At 37.7% G+C, this 16,482-nt stretch overlaps 1 protein-coding gene across 1 annotated transcript; it reads left to right on the forward strand.

Annotated features, from left to right (window-relative positions):
• The first annotated feature begins 1,283 nt into the window (after positions 1-1,283).
• On the forward strand, positions 1,284-15,582 carry LOC121649581 (serine/threonine-protein phosphatase with EF-hands 2). The gene is made up of 17 exons (XM_042000523.1): positions 1,284-1,328; positions 2,036-2,095; positions 3,759-3,886; positions 3,981-4,035; positions 4,115-4,290; positions 5,031-5,145; positions 5,949-5,995; positions 6,322-6,488; positions 6,572-6,608; positions 7,324-7,473; positions 7,558-7,890; positions 9,942-10,127; positions 10,207-10,349; positions 12,051-12,157; positions 12,653-12,819; positions 14,011-14,098; positions 14,581-15,582. Exons 2-17 carry the CDS (start codon positions 2,044-2,046, stop codon positions 14,832-14,834), a joined length of 2,205 nt encoding a protein of 734 aa, XP_041856457.1. The 5' UTR covers positions 1,284-1,328; positions 2,036-2,043; the 3' UTR covers positions 14,835-15,582.
• The last annotated feature ends 900 nt before the right edge of the window (positions 15,583-16,482 follow it).

Raw genomic sequence — 16,482 nt, forward strand, 5'->3', positions numbered from 1 at the left:
AAAACAACAACAACAATACAAAACAACAATGTGGTGGAGTGTTTGTTGTTCTATTGTTCAGCACTTTGGCAACTGCTGTTGCAGAAAATGTGCTAAACAAATAAAGGTGAACCCGACTGCAAAGTGTCTTTGTGCATGTAGCCAGATAATGGTGTATCCTGGCACTGACTCCAGTTCTACCCCAGTAAATACTATTACATTTAATTTCACTTGTGTAAATGGTTTTTTTGAGTTAACAATGAATCTGAGAAGAAAATAAATAAATAAATAAATCCACTCTAAACCTCATATTGGACTCCATAACAACCTGGTTCAGTTCCAGACGGGAGCTGTGTATCTGGGGCCGTTTCTGGGGCATCTTTCATACTTTGGACAAGTTACTTACTCTGGCCTGTTGAATTTGGGTAATCTTGTAATCAGATAATTAAACTGACTTAATTAACATTTAAAATCATTTCAGTGAGTTTCTTTTATCTGAATTTGAAACACTTTTTGATCCTTCACTTGACTGGATACATAATTAAAATAAAAATATGACATCTTATTCATTGCTGAAAAATTACTTTTTATCTAAGCTGTTAAATAAATTTTTCCTCTTGAATTTCCTCAAGGAGCTATTTTGTGGCTTAACTTTTTATGAAGTTCATGTAGAGAAAAAACATTAAAAAGATGGAAAAAAAATTACAATTCTTTATAAATAAGACATTTTGATTGATACAAAACAGCTAATTATTTTATATTAAAATCATACTTCACTTCAGGAAAGGTTAATTCAGCCAGACTTTAACAAACATTCAGCTCCAGTGAAACTAAGAAATATTACCAGCTACTGAGATCTCACAAATAACAAATTCCTCCAGGAAGAAAAGTTTAATTTTTGCTCCAATACCTTCAAACAAGCTTATATATTTACTTCAACTCTGGTTCCCGTATTCAAAAACACCTCCAAAAACAGATGCTGGCCTCCTTCTTGCCACCATAAAGACCTGTCTAGTCGCATCAAGTCATTAGCACAAGTAATCCACTTGTGACTCGGTGCTTTGATTATGCGATCACACAGAAGTACTAAAGAGTAAAGAAGCTTCAGGACGGTGAAGAAGAGCTGGACGGTGAAGATAGCTTCATACATGAGGCGTCTGTGGTGAGTTGCCACTACCATTCATCCACCTACAATGACTGGACTAACTAATATCCTGTAGTTCTTTACCTGATTCTGTTGGACTACTGGAGGATGCAACACTGGAAATTGCTGTTTAAATACTCACTGAAACTGCAAGCAGACAGCAAAATAACTTTGGAAGTGGTTACTGGAGAAAGAAGGTGACCACGTGAGTAAACTACAGATTTAAAGATCTTTGGTTTGAAAATGTATTTGTCCACATCTGTTTAGTTGCTACAATGTCAGGCTTTCCTTGTAGTTATAAACTACATCCTCATTTAAGAAAGATTTTCTTCAGAAAACCACCCATGATTAATTAATTTGGTCAGCTGCTAAACATTTTGACATCTACAAAAGCATAGATCAAAGGTAGCACTGCAAATCTCACACTGATTAGAACGAATTCTCAGTATTTAAACCACGTGAGATTTCTGAGACATTTATTGACCTTAAACAAAAGGCTAACATTTAAAAATGCCCTCTCTGGGTTTCCAACCTCAGGCTATCCACATATTTCCTGGCTCCTCATAGACCGCTTTATGTAAGCGTTCATAGAAAACAGTCCTGTTTGGCAGGATTGAAGCTAATCACAGAGGTTAAGAGTGAACCAGCAGATAACAAGATTACAATCTAAATGCCCTCCAAATGCTGCCCCTCTGCTGCTGTGTGAATGAGTTGGAGGTCAGGGCTTGTTGCAGACCAGCTTTGAAATGGGTGTAACTTGAGATGTGTCACACCCCAGTTATACTCTTTAGGAGTGTCAGCTATAATTGACATTTAAATACATGTTCTAACTTTACATCTATTAGCTGATTTACTCATTGCTGTTCATGATATCTGAGAGCTTTTAGCTGATTTTTGCTGTGCTTTGGACAGGAACAGTCATGGGATGTGGTGTCTCAAAGTCCAACCATTTCCACAAACACTCAAGGAAAGGTAACAACAATGTTCCATATGAATCAACATCACTCACATTAAACCTGTTTGTTTCTGGAGCACTTTCTTCCTTTCATCTATGTGTTTATATTCTCCATCTGTGTGGCCTAATTGTGATTTTGTTTGTCTTGTTATTTTTCCGCTTTCCTGCGAAAAGCCGTCACAAGTAAGCCACATGTGCCTAACGCTGTTTGTTTGTGCTGGTGTTGTTGCTGTTAGCCAGATGTTAGACAGAACCTCCAATCTTGTGTTTTGATTTGACTCAGTGGTGGAAAATCCTGACTGTCCTCTGGAGGAAAATGAGTTAAATCATATAAGATGCAAAGACAACATTTTACAAAACGTTTTGTCAAATGTCACAAAACATTATTAAAAGTAAACACAACAAGTTTAGAATACCCCAAAAATGTGTTGCAGAGTACTCCAATTTTTCAAATGGCTGTATTTCTGTTTACATGTTGAGCTCATCAGGGGTGCATCTAGAAAAGGGTGACACATGTAAATAAGGCCTTTAAAAAAGGTTGCAGATTTTCAGAAATAGTGATGTAATTATTATAACTAATTTAATGTACAATTTAAAGCAACATGTGTAAAAAAAAAAATTCAACTAATGAATAATATTCTTTTCATCAACAATGGTTTTACTTTGGATCATCCTGCTTTGTATTGTTTTAATCACTGCTGCACAAACACTTAACTTTTACGATGAGAAAAACTTGCTTCACAAGTTTTATTAATGTTTTTTCAGCATTATTGGTTGATTAACTTTAAGGTCATCACATCTGGTGGTTTTTTTACTTTTATGTTTAATTCATTAAATGTAAACAGTCTGATCAAAGATCACCCACACAGACAATTGGTGCAACGCGTCTATAAATGCTGCATTATGGTTATATTTATAGTTATATAGAAGTACATGACATGATGCATTCACTTGCACTTGGACAGCTGAGGTTTACCCAGGTAAAGATTAGTTTACACTGAATTTTTGTTAGAATTTGATTGTTTATTCTTGGAATTGGTTAGGGTATATAAATAAACACAGACTTTTTTTACAATTAAGCTTTTTTTATGTTTTCTAGTTGGTTGTTTTATAAATTTTTATTCTGCTTTATTGTTTTGGTCTTTATGATTTAACTGAATTTTTGTATTGTGCATTCTATAATCTAGCTTATTCATCAGAAAAAAAACTAAAGGTATGAGATGCACATTCTATAATCTAGCTTATTCATCAGAAAAAAAACTAAAGGTATGAGATGCACAGTAGATTTTAAACATTACTTTCTGAATGAAAAGTGACAAAACAAAGTGTTAGTCACCTTCTTGCTCCTGATGATGTGCAAAGCAAATTTGAAAGCCTTTAAAATGTTTTGCTAGCTCTTAATTAAATTTATATCAATCCAAATCATTTAGGATAAAATAGCAGAATAGTAATCCTGTAAATGTTTCCTGTGTGCATTATGTATGTTTCTAAATTCAAACACACAACCTACAATGTGGCCACCATCTTTTAAAGTCAAACTGTCTGAGAACAACACTTGGCATCAACAGCAACATAATTTCTTTGTACCCACCTGCAGATAGCATGATGTAGTTCCACTCGTAATCTGTTGCTCCAGTTATGTATTTTCTAATATTCTCATGTTTGGGCTCCATGTTTTAGCCATAAGAGCTGCTGTTCTGATTCAGCGATGGTACCGGCAGTATGTCGCCCGCACAGAAATGAGACGGAGATACACCTGGAACATCTTTCAGTCTATCGAATACTCTGGAGAACAGGCCCAGATCAAGGTGAGAGGCTGCCACACACCATCCAATCTGGTTCTGAAAAAAAGGCTGAGGAGTAAAAGCAGAACTTCAACCATTATGTCTCTTCCCCATGCAGCTTTATAATTTTTTGGGCTATCTCATGGATAATTTCACACCATCCAGCAGTGAACGTAAGATTTCTGCACTCATTCAGATTTGTTTCTCCTCCATGAAAATGAGCTCTGAGCTTGACCTGTGTTGATCTTCCAGGAAATCTGATCTCACACATCTTCAGAGAGAACGATATTTGTCGGGATGCAGAATGGGAGAGATACTTCTGCTACAAGAACATTGAGGTGCCAGAAGTTTACTCAGGGCCTCATCTCACCTTTCCTCTGACAGTAGAGCAGGTGGTCGGTCTGTTGGAGGCCTTCAGGAAAAAGAAAGTAGGTGCACAGCCATGCAATGTGCATTCATTCAGCAGTTCTCTGCACTGTGTGATTGCAAAATTAATCTAAAAGGATCAGGGAGTTATTACAGACTCTAGGTTTTATTTAAGAAATTCATATCCAAACACAAAACAACCACAAGATATTTAAAGCATCTGGTCAAGATGCCTTCTGGACGTGTTCCTAGTATGTTCCTGGAACATACCGGGAACACATGAGTGTAGGCCTTATGAGAGACCCAAGACCTTCTGGAAAGACTTTATGTCTCTGCTTGTTTGGGAACGCCTTGGAATCCCTCCTGAAGAACCACAAAGTCGTGCTAAATGACCACAATGAGCTTCAAAATAGCTATGGTTGGATGCATAATGTCCACAGAGTGACATAGAATGGCAACAAGCAGATACAATGTGAACCAAATGAGCCAAAAATGTGCTATTAAACTGAGAATTATCTAAATCTGGCAGCAATATGATGACGACATATTAAATAGCAAAAACTGGACCAAAACATGAAGCTAAATGACAATTCATGATTCATATCACAATTCAAGGTAAAAGCCAGCTGGAGTCCTTTTATATGTCTTTCTTTACAGATTTGAATCAGTTTAAGTGTAGTCGTATGTAGCGAAATAAGTGTCAGTTACTGGTGGCAAATGTTGATGCAAACAGCAAAATGGTTTTATTCGTGTTTGTCTCGGTGTCTGTGACTTTCTTGCTAACCAGTCTCTCTCTCAGTAGCAGCTGCACTCGCGTTACGTCCTCCAGCTGCTCCTGGAGACATGGAAGCTGCTTCGCATGTTGCCAAATATCAACCGCATCTCCACCTGCAACAGCAAAGAAATCACCATCTGTGGTGAGATTAAAAAAAGAAGAAGAATTATGGTCTTTATGTTGATATTTGGTAGATGATGACAGAGGAAGAGTGAATTAGAGTAGAGGTTTGAAGCATAGACCTGAAACAAACCATTTAAAGTTTATAAGCCTAAAATATTTTGGTTCCAGCCTCCAAATTGTGAATATTTTTTTATCATCAGAACTGAAATAAACTTTTAGTTTGTTGTTATAACAAACTGTTAAATTCATTAATTATTTTTTTATACTTCTTATTGCAATTCAGGATTGTGGGGAAGCTGCAGTTATCAGGCGAGAGGCAGTTGTGAAATTGTGATTGATATTTCTATCTTTCTGCATGGTGGTGGTTTAAACCATGGCTGTTTGCTTGTTGTCTCCAGTATCCTCCAGCTTCCTCCCACAGTCCAAAAACTTAGATGTTAAATTAATTGGTGTCTCTAAATTGTCTCTAGCAGTGAGTACAAGTAGGTGTGGTTGTTTGTCTCTCTGTGTTGGCCCTTTGATGGACTGGTGACTCATCCAGGGTGTATCTCTCCTAGCAGCAGCTGGGATAGGCTCCAGCATCTCAATCAATCACCATGCACTGAAAAAAGCATGCATGCACGCATGGATGGATGGATGGATGGATGGATGGATGGATGGATGAATGGATGGATGGAATAAAAAGCTAAGAATATTGTTGCTGTTATTTGCAGCCCTTGTAATTTCTGTATGGACATGTGGACTGTCCCAAGTTGTATTCATATCTGTTTTATGTATTCATGAATATGTATAAAAAACATTTATTTTTGATCTAATTTACAGGCGACTTGCATGGACAGCTAGAGGACCTGCTGCTGATTTTCTATAAGGTTAGATCTAAAAATTCTATTTTTTTTTTGTTTTGTTTTTAGTTTGAGTTGTTTATCTTTCAAGTTAGAGACACTGAAATGGCTGACATGAAATTATTCTTCTCTAGCATTTAAATCTAGCAGTCCTGTAGTCTAAAAACTGAAAAATTAAGCAGTTTGTATTGGTGCAAGTCACAGTAAAGCTGTTGAAATTTGAATTAAAGGCTGTATTCTTCACATGGTAACCTGACTGAACATATGTGAACGATTGTTTATTTTGTAGTTCAATCATGCAGCTAGAGAAACATATCACTTGTTTACATTTATACTGTGGATTGTCCCCTCAGAATGGGATGCCGTCTCTTGAGAAGCCCTATGTATTTAATGGAGACTTTGTGGACCGAGGGAAAGACTCCATCGAGATCCTCCTCATCCTGTTTTCATTCCTGCTTATTTATCCATGTGACGTCTACCTCAACAGAGGAAACCACGAAGACCATATAATAAATCTGAGGTGAAAATTAAACATGAACCCAAAAGTGCCAGCAAACTCATGTCTAAACCCTTCTTCCTTACATGTTTTTCTGACCCTTACAGGTATGGCTTCACAAAGGAGGTGTTAACAAAGTACAAGGTAGGTTTCTGCGAACCTACTGCCATCATACCTCGAAAACACAGACCTACCTCATACGTGCTCATAAAAATAACCTTAATGTGTTATAGTCACCACCATGTTCCCAGGAAAACTTGACATAGTCTGCTTTCCTCCCCTCACAAAACCAGTCACTCCTCCTGGCAGCTAAGCGGATTTGAGGTCATTAAACCAGATCACTGCAGGACATCTGGCTCCTGACGAGTCAGGGAAGGCAAACAGGCCCAAAGACCTGCAGAGGAATATTCAGTTTTCCAGAATCATGTCATGCTTGTATGCTGGATTTGACCAAATCCTGCATTCAAGCAGCATTAATGTCACTGTCAGCGTATCAGACTGGAACTACATGCTGCAGCAGCCAATTAATAAAGAAGTCTATTAAAAATGTGTCAGTTTTTGATTATTAATTCTTAATCTAACACAGATAATTAATAAAGACAAAAGATATCTCATAAAACATAAGACTATTCGATAAATCAACTAGAGATATAAAAATTGCTGAAAAGTTGTTTAGCCATTGGAAATAGTCATGAAAATCATCCACACACTGTAAAAGATAGTGTGGGAACACCTGTCTACCTGTCTCATACACCAGTCTTCCACATGGATGTTACACAGCACTAAGAACAAATGCATTTCAAATTAAGAAAAAAACCTAAAACATATTCTCTTCTGATTGCCTCTTGTTTCACCTCAGATACACGGCAAACGGATACTGAAACTACTGCAGAAAATTTTCAGCTGGTTGCCATTGGCAACAGTGATCGACCAGAAGGTGCTGGTCCTCCATGGAGGCATCTCCGATACCACCGAACTCAGCGTCCTGGCCAAACTGGACAGACACAGTGTGAGGAACATTATGTGACAACCTGAGCAAAGTGGGATTTTTTACAGTCTTTCACATCTGTGTTCTCCTCTGTTTTCCCCGCAGTACGTCTCTGCGCTCAGGCCTCCAAAGAAGAAGAACCAGACCTCTACTGGGACATCCATCGACATGGATGATGACGTCTGGAACACCAACAAGCTCTACATTCGTCGGGCCTCCCTGACGCATACAAAACCCATAGGAACCCGGGACTGCTTTCACAACCGCTCGCTGCAAGACTTCTCCAGCCGCATCAAAGTGAATGATGAGGAGGAGCAGAGGAGCCCCAGCAGGACACGATCCGTGTTTCACTCAACAGTCGGCAAATCTGATAAGGAAATTCTGTCTGCATCCAATGACTCTGTCAACAGTGATGGGGTCAATGAGGAGTGGAAGCAGGTGAGGGAGCTGAATGTTTTTTTTAAGATACTATGATACACCTGCTATCTGTTCACAGTTATATGACTCATTAACTTTAATTTGTCCAGTGTAAAAACAAAAAACACATAACAGCGCATTTAGAATACGAAAAGGTGAAAGAAAACCATATTGTGGAAAACCCAAAACTTCAGCTGTGTTTGTATTCTGGCTTGAGATAGTTTTTGCTTGTTTGAAATAAGACTTTACAGGCATGGAAATAACTTTGCAAATCACATCTGACCTGGTAAAGATTAGAGCAACCTGACTCACCAGCTGTTTACAGTCAAACGATAAACTTACACAACTTACCGCCATCTTCCCAGAGGTGATATTCCCCAAGATAAAAGTAATTCTTTTGTTTCTCCACCTTTTTGAGATTGGAGTTTTGTCAAATAGTCTCTTTTGTTAAGGAAAGCTCCTAACTGAGTAAAATTACCTTAAAGTATTTGAGTAGCAGAAAAATAAAAGTCTTACTGTGTGTTGATAATCTATTGAACATCTTTGTTCAAATTGCAGCTCAGTTCTCTTTGACCCTTTCCTTATTACTTTCTTTCATCTAACTGTCTTTAAAACCATGATGTATCCCAACAGTAAAAGACATGACCTTTTTTTTAAACAATGTGTGTGTTTACTTTCTACTGAGATACAGCCACCAGCTACAAAATCTGTTACTCGTTATGTGTCTACATTGCCTTTAATTGCTTAGAGCCAATTAATTAAAATGAATCTTATTTGTATTCATTATCAGCTGCTTTTTTAAAGACTATCTCAGATTTGCTTAATCAACAGAATCCCTGATACCAATTATGTAAAGTTTAACTTTACACTTGTTCATTATTTTATGCTGCACGTAATTCAAATCTCTCATTGATTCAGGTAACCTAAAGAAAATAAATCACCAAAATGTTAGCCCATGAGTATCCTGCCAGTATTTGAAGAATCTAAGTCCAATTTTTTTTTATATATTTTTAGTTTTTCAAACAACTTGTGTTATTTAAGATATTAGCTCTGGATTTAGCTGTGTGCTTCTTAGGTGCTTCTGAGTTTGGTAATACAGGATTAGGAGAAACCTGATTATTTTAGATTAAGTTTCTTGTAGTTGGGCTTTAAAAGTTCATTTCATCCTTCGTACAGATAAAACTAGTAAACTTTACAGTAGTGTTTTTCAAGTTAGCTTCTTGTGGTCTTTAGACATTAAAAAGCTGATATGAAATGATGCCAGATGTCCAGGTTGCAGCTGAGCTTTCCCTGTTCAAGTGACTGACTTGTTTGTTTGCTGTTTGGCAGCCTGTCAGCACTCCACCTAAGATGTTTATGCAGGTTACGTGTTTTTTTCAGGAGTCACGACCTTTGTAAGTCAGCCTTGCGTCAGCCTCAACTGATATACTTTGTAACCAGCATGAGCTGTGTCTTCAAATGCTGTAATCCACGGTATAATCTCTCCACCGTGACCTCCATCTTCATTTCAGACTGGCCGGTACCACCTTAAGCACAAGCTGTAAAATGTGTTTTAAGGCAAGTCTAAAACGTAGCAGAATGTGGAAAACTTCCTGTGCAAAGGTGAACTGCATCTGCATGAAAATGGAGTCTTAAATGCAACATGTTAAGTTGGTTGGCCACTTACTTCATCTTCACGCCTTATATAGTACGTCCATCCATGGTGCAATACAAAGTTTGCTAGTGGTGTCACACTTCCAGGTAATCCTCACTAATCGGTGGCGGTGATGTTCCAAAAAAAGCTGGATTGAGATGAAAGATTAGTTTTTAAATGAGAATTTCGTCTCTGGTGACTCATTATTGGGACAAATGCCATTAACTGGGTAATGTTTTGGGATTAGTCTTTTTCTACATTTTGCGTATCATATCATATCATTTGCGTTATTGAAAACTTATCAAATAACATGCTCAGTAAAGTGAGAGATGTTTGTATGTGGTAGCTGCTTAACATGCATTAAAAATTATTTACCTACTGTCGGATGTGTTTATTTTATTTTTGATTGATGATAGCTGTAATTCTTTGGTGCCACCAGATCCTGGATCTGCTCTGGAGTGACCCAATGATTCAGAACGGCTGCATACCAAACGAGGTGCGGGGTGGGGGCTGCTACTGGGGCCCCGACATAACCGAGGACTTCCTAAACAGACATAACCTGCAGCTCATCATCCGCTCCCATGAGTGCAAACAGGAAGGTTATGAGTTCTGTCACAACCGGAAGGTAAAGTTCACGCCTTGGTTCATCACATAAAGAGGTGTACTGATGTGTTTAAACATTTGTTCTGGTCCATTTGATTCAGGTCCTCACACTGTTCTCTGCCTCTAATTACTATGATGTGGGGAGCAACAGAGGGGCCTATCTGAAGTTGGGCCCAGACCTTGTGCCTTATGTGATTCAGTACCAGGCCAGCAGTATGACCAGAGAGCTTACTGCGAGACAAAGGTATGAGAGCCTACCAAAAATGATTCGTCCTCAACCATGTGATCTATTTTACTTAAGTTTTTATTATCAGTTAATCTGACAAAATAAAAAATTGTCAATTAAAGGTTTGTTTGTTTTAATTAAATTAGAGTATTACTTTTTTCCATCAGAAAACTGGTTTATAAAATTAAAAATGAAAAACAAAAACAAATCAAAAACATACCACATAGAGCATGGATCCTTAGTTCTGGTCCTCGAGGGCTGGTGTCCTGCAGGTTTCCCTGCTGCAACACACCTGATTCAAATCAATTTTTAATTAGCAGACTTGTGCAGAGCTTGAGGGCCACAATCCCGCAGGTTTTTCATGTAACCCTGCTCCAACAGACTTGACTCAAGTTACTGATTCATTGTGCAGAAATTCATTGGCTGTTCGATCCATTTAATTTGAGTCAGGTGTGTTGAAGCAGGGAAACACTGAAAACCCACATGACAATGACCCCTCCTCTACATCATGTCATTTTATAAGCATAGAGCTAATTTATTGTTAGCAATGATAATATTTAAAAAACAAAAATCTAAATGTAAAGGAGAAAACAACAAACTGCCACATGTCCAGTTCTTCTCTCTTATCTCCCATTTCCAAAGTACATATAAACATGCTTATGTCCTGCATCAGCAGTGATAAAATCCACATGTCTGCACACAAAGTTGTACTTTAGACACTCACAAAACCCATAATCATAACATTTTCCCCGTATGTACAGACATACAGTATATGTACTTTGACATTAAACACATAACTGTGTTATTCGAAATCAGTAATCAGTAACACAAATTATTCATAATAACTGTTTAAAAATCAAGAGACCTGCAAGTTGGGATCTATAAGCAGTTATTTGAGCATTAATTTGTTGTGATAGAATGATGCGAGTTAATGTTAAAATCGTTTATAATCGTTTGTTTTAGTTCATCACATAGAAATATGTAAAAAGTACACACACACACAAAAAAAAAAACCCAGAAAAAATTAGCCCTTATAATACACTAAGTTTTTTTTAATACTGAGACATTGTGACATTATGGAAGCAGCTGAGCTCAGTTTCTTTTAACTGGATTAAACATTTTCAGTTTCAGCATTTAGGTTTTCTCAATTGCTAAAGTATATTACTTTGAATCCATCCCTATTTTATTTCCATACTGTTTATTCCACTTCAGGGTCACAGGGGAAGCTTGAGCCTATCCCAGCAATTAGCAGGTGAGAGGTCAAATGTCTAACTTCCAGGTCCAAACCTAATTCTCCACTTATTGCTGAAAACTCAAACTTTGCTTCAGACACAGTCTGACACACTGAAGAGACCAAACCAAACTCTACTTTTATTAGATAAAATACAACAAAATATCTTTTCCTTCTTCCTCCTTTTCCTTTGCTTTTTTTGGTTTAATTGTTCTAAAGTAAACTGTTCTGTTGAAGGGTCTGATTAGTGTGGGAAGAGTTTAAACTTTAGTGTTTCCACCCAGATAAATGTGTATTATCTGAGTTCAACAAATCAAAATCATCTTCTAAAACAGTTTACAGTAAAGGATGTTTTTATCATATGAAAGGAAGTCCAAGAAAAATGCAAAAGTATGGAAATAGTAGGGATGATGATTTTGCCCCTTTTCTGATGTACAGTGTATTAAACAGTATTGTCCACGGTGTTGTGTTGCTTTATGTCATCACAGTATTGGGCGAACCGAGCGCTCGGCCCTCAAAGTCCTGCGAGAGCAGCTTTTTGCGCACAAGTCTGACCTCATCTGTGCCTTCAAAAAGTTTGACAGCGAGAACACAGGTGAGTGTAGCGTGAGTCTCATGGATCAGTTCGGTCCTCAGCAGATCAGGTGTTGCGGCAGATCTATTGTGTGGCTCTCTTTATCCCTGTTGTTCTCATATGACAGTGTTTGGCTGGGGAGAAATATGAGCAGACACTTTTGTGTCTTGTGTGCGACATTATAATACCCATTCAGGATATTGTGGGCGTTGCAGCACAGGATTCAGAGTTTCACAGAAACTTGAACTGAAACCCTTTCATTATTTTTATTTTATTCAGACAGAACAGCTGTGTGAGTTACAAAGAAAATACATCTCATGCAAACATATAACTCTCTCGGAAACAATGCCTATGGACAAAGATGATATATTTAAGAACACAATGGAAAAGAGTGTTTTTTTATTCAAGTTAAATAAAACTAGTGAAAAAATGGCAGTTACAAACCCTGCAGAGAGCAACATGTTACTTGCACTTGAAACAAATGCCATAATGATAATAAACTTTCACCTCTGTCAGGTTTAGTGTCTTTGACCGACTGGGCCACTGCAGTGGAGAGTGTGATGCACCTCAATTTGCCCTGGAGGATGCTTCGTTTTCAGCTGGTCACGTGCAAGACCAGTGATGGCATGATCGACTACTATGAGTGGTTCAATGAGCTCGCCATCAAGGAGCCCAACGCAGACGTAAGGATGCATCAACCCTGCCTTAAGTGGATTGAGATGGTTCAAAGAAATACTTGTGATTTATGATATTTTAAAGAAATTTAAAATACAGCTGATAGTATGAGAGTATGAATAAATCAGGCTTCCGTCTCAACATTTCAGAAAGCATAATTAATTGTTGGTTTATGATTGACAAAAGTTAGATTTTTTCAATGAAATGGCCAGAAATAGACTGTGAGCTGGTAATAAGGAGGAAGAAAACATGATAAAATTTAATCTCTGATGAATGAACTTAACTTTGTCTTGTTGGATCAGCGCAATTGATTTATGTGATTGGGGTATTTTAAAAAGTAGCTGTAACTACCCTAGTAAATTAGGTACCTCATACTCCTATCATAACAGTTTAAATGGCACAAGAAAATCAGATCAGATCCTTGGTTAATATGTTATATTTACCCTTAAAAATCTAGTTGGACAGTAACCCAAATAAATCAAGTTGACTAGCATATTTACATTTTGCTCAGTCAGCAAAATTCTTTCTCACTAAATTAAAGCATAAGGTTTAGGTGGAAACTATTTCTTTTATTTTATTACTGTCTCCTAACAAGTTGTTTTTAACGCAGGTGCTTTAGAGTTTTAGGTTTTACACCTGTGAGGGCTCCACCAGCAGAATGCTCTCCTCTGTTTGCCAGTAGATTATAGTTCTGTGGTGTTACCTAAACCAGCAAATTAGCTTTGTAGCTCAAAAGGTCACAAGGTGTGTTACCAGCAACCTTATCCTCAGGATGGCCATCAAAGGTGTTATTTAAACATCTTCGTATGCATAAATGTATGTGTGAAGCTGAAAGATTTGCACATGCTCTGTCCAAAGTACTGGAAGAGCTCCACCAAAGTCTCTGCATTAATTAAAGAATGAATCGTTAATTTTTCCTGTGCTGCCTAAAGGAATGTTTGGCTTTCAGTCGCAGGTTTTATTTCACACAAAACTCCTTTTACATAATAGATAGAAAGCAAACCATACGACCAGGGCAGAACTGAATTACATTAAATGTGCAGCATCTCAGAGGGGATTCAGCCTACTAATTAGCAAGAATATAATTGCTTTAGGTTTTATAATTGTGTCTCTGTAGTGTTTTTATTTCATTACATCACTTGTGTGTAAACAGTTTTTCTCCTCTCCTTCCCTCTAACTGTGCGTCTATCCTCATGCAGCACATTGAGCAGAGTCTACTGGAAACGTTGTACCGCCATCGCTCCACTTTGGAGACCATCTTCAGGATTGTAGACACTGACAACTCAGGTAAATAATAGCAGAGCGAAGTGCTTGCATGCTTCTTTTAACTTTTCATGGACAACAAATGTTGCTCCCTCAAGTCCTTTAACTTCCCTGTGGTTTGTGTCGTATGAAGATGCAGAGAAACCATAAGACCTGCATCAGAATGCAATAAATCGAGACAGAAGTTTGGCCTTTTGCATAAAACATATGGTGTCAGGAGTGTTTTGGGTTTAAATGACGTCTCTTGAGCTCACCCACTGGTAATCCACCTGCACTGTGTTAAAGAGGGCTCAGCATATTACAGCCTCCTGAATCCTGATGAGGATTAACCTACTGATCTACTGGTGCTTCCCCCGCTTTGGATCACACACGCCCACACACTGACACACTTTTATCTTGAGCTGTATCTCCCTTTTTTTTTTTTTTTTTTTTTTGTCTTTTTCTTTTATCTATTATTTCCATCCCCCTGTGAATGTCCTAACCTCTAGTCTCCTCTTTCTCCTCAGGTTTCATCACCATGGAGGACTTCCGGCAAACCTGGAAGCTTCTGAGCGTCTACCTAAAGATGGAGATCACGGATGAGGCCATCTCCGACCTGGCTGTCACCATCGACAGCAACCATGATGGCAGCATTGACATTGATGAGTTCATGGAGGCTTTCCGGCTCACAGACAAGAAGAGCCGACTGGAGAGAGGACGCAGCATGTTCATGGGTACGGGCACTGACCTCACGAAGCTGGAGGGAGATCCCAACATATGACTAAAGAGATTGAAAAGATTGAAATCAGACTCTTCGGCAGGCAGCAGAGGAGATTGGAGGGGGAGCCGCAGCCAACACAAGCTGCTTGAATGACGCACATGAAGCTGCAGGATGCTGCTGAGCAACAGCTGTGTGGATCACAGGGAATTAGGGAGAGGTTAGAGATCAAAATGTCTGACTGTGAGGTTTGTCTCACGTTGTGAAGCAGTGTTAATCAGAAGAAATGTGGGTGAAACACAGGAACATAAGAAATTGATCTATTTTGTTTGGTTAGACTAGTTATAAAACTAAAAAACAAAAAAGGATATCATATTTAGACTAAATTACTATTTTACTACTAATAATCTGATGACTTATCAGTTTTCTGATAAGTCATCAGATTATTATTCAATCCTCATCTTAAACAAAAGCTGAAACAAACACTCAACAATGACTCCGAAGTGCATCCTGGATAAGAGTGCAGAGACTTTAATGCTTCAGATATGAAGATAATAAAAGAAAATATCTTAAATAGATCATAAATATTAAATTTAAAAAGTAGACGATCCAAGGAGTCGTGTCTGCTTATATTAACAATGTCAGATTTTTTTATCTGGTTAAAAAGTTTACAAATGGTTCTTAGAAGGTAAGGATGTGAGGACACTTCAAAATGCTTTCCAGTCTGTAGCCGCACAACGTTTGTTTTCTTTGTCAGTCCAGCCACGCATTACAGTAAACATACATATCCCATAATTCACACACATGTATGTATATATCCCTATACTGAAATATGTGGGGAAAAAATTAGAAAAAAGTAGAGTTAATATGTATTCTACGGGCTGGTTTGTTTTAATAACCCCCATCATGACATTATTGTATTAAATATATGAAGAAATGTGGCCAGCTTAGTTCAAATCTGAAACAACAAAAACACATTTGTAAGCATTTGGTACATAATGATTAATTTTACTTTTAATTATTTTGTTAATTAAAATTTTAGTTAAGAAAATCAGGGAAAAATCCCTTCACACTGTCTCAAAAGACAGAAACTAAACAATGTAACATTGAACTGACAGTATTGTAGAATAATGAGGAAAAAAACACAAGTTTGCATTTCATATCTAAGCAAAAAAAGAAGAAGAAGAAAAAAAAAGAAGCTGATTTACACAACTGATCTACTGGCATTAAAATATGGTCATTTGTCTTACATCTTTGCCGCTGGGCTGTGTTGCACCACACTGTTGCTACAGCTGTCCAGAAGAGACAAAAAAGACATTAACTCTTTCCTTAATTTGGTGGTAAGTAGGAGGTGGTTGCATTGCTAGGTGTCACAGAATCCCACACGTTAGAGCTTAAACAGCCTGCAAAACTTTAAAATACACTTATCACTATTTCCATTTACTCAAAAAACAAACAATCCAAAATGCACACGATGAGTTTTATGTGATATGAACCAGTAAAAGCATCACACTAATTTTGCCTATTAAAAAGAAAGTCGTAAAGCCTTAAATCATACACACCTTCAGCTTAAAGGCAGAGAAATCTTTGTTTGGACTGGGAACTTTTTCAGATCTCCTAGATCCCACTGGGAGTCACTATGTTACCGCATTCACTGAACATGACACGTCATGAATAGACCAAAAATTACATTTTAATGATCTTATTTTGC

The sequence above is a fragment of the Melanotaenia boesemani genome, chromosome 11, assembly GCF_017639745.1.
Source record: "Melanotaenia boesemani isolate fMelBoe1 chromosome 11, fMelBoe1.pri, whole genome shotgun sequence".
Taxonomy (NCBI): domain Eukaryota; kingdom Metazoa; phylum Chordata; class Actinopteri; order Atheriniformes; family Melanotaeniidae; genus Melanotaenia; species Melanotaenia boesemani.

What these genes read in the sequence shown, in the direction of transcription:
- LOC121649581 (XM_042000523.1), top strand. Translation starts at nt 2,044, where the DNA reads ATGGGATGTGGTGTCTCAAAGTCCAACCATTTCCACAAACACTCAAGG. An exon ending in GAGAACAGGCCCAGATCAAG is followed by an intron (nt 3,887 to 3,980) that starts GTGAGAGGCTGC and finishes TTCCCCATGCAG; the next exon opens with CTTTATAATTTTTTGGGCTA. An exon ending in CACACCATCCAGCAGTGAAC is followed by an intron (nt 4,036 to 4,114) that starts GTAAGATTTCTG and finishes TTGATCTTCCAG; the next exon opens with GAAATCTGATCTCACACATC.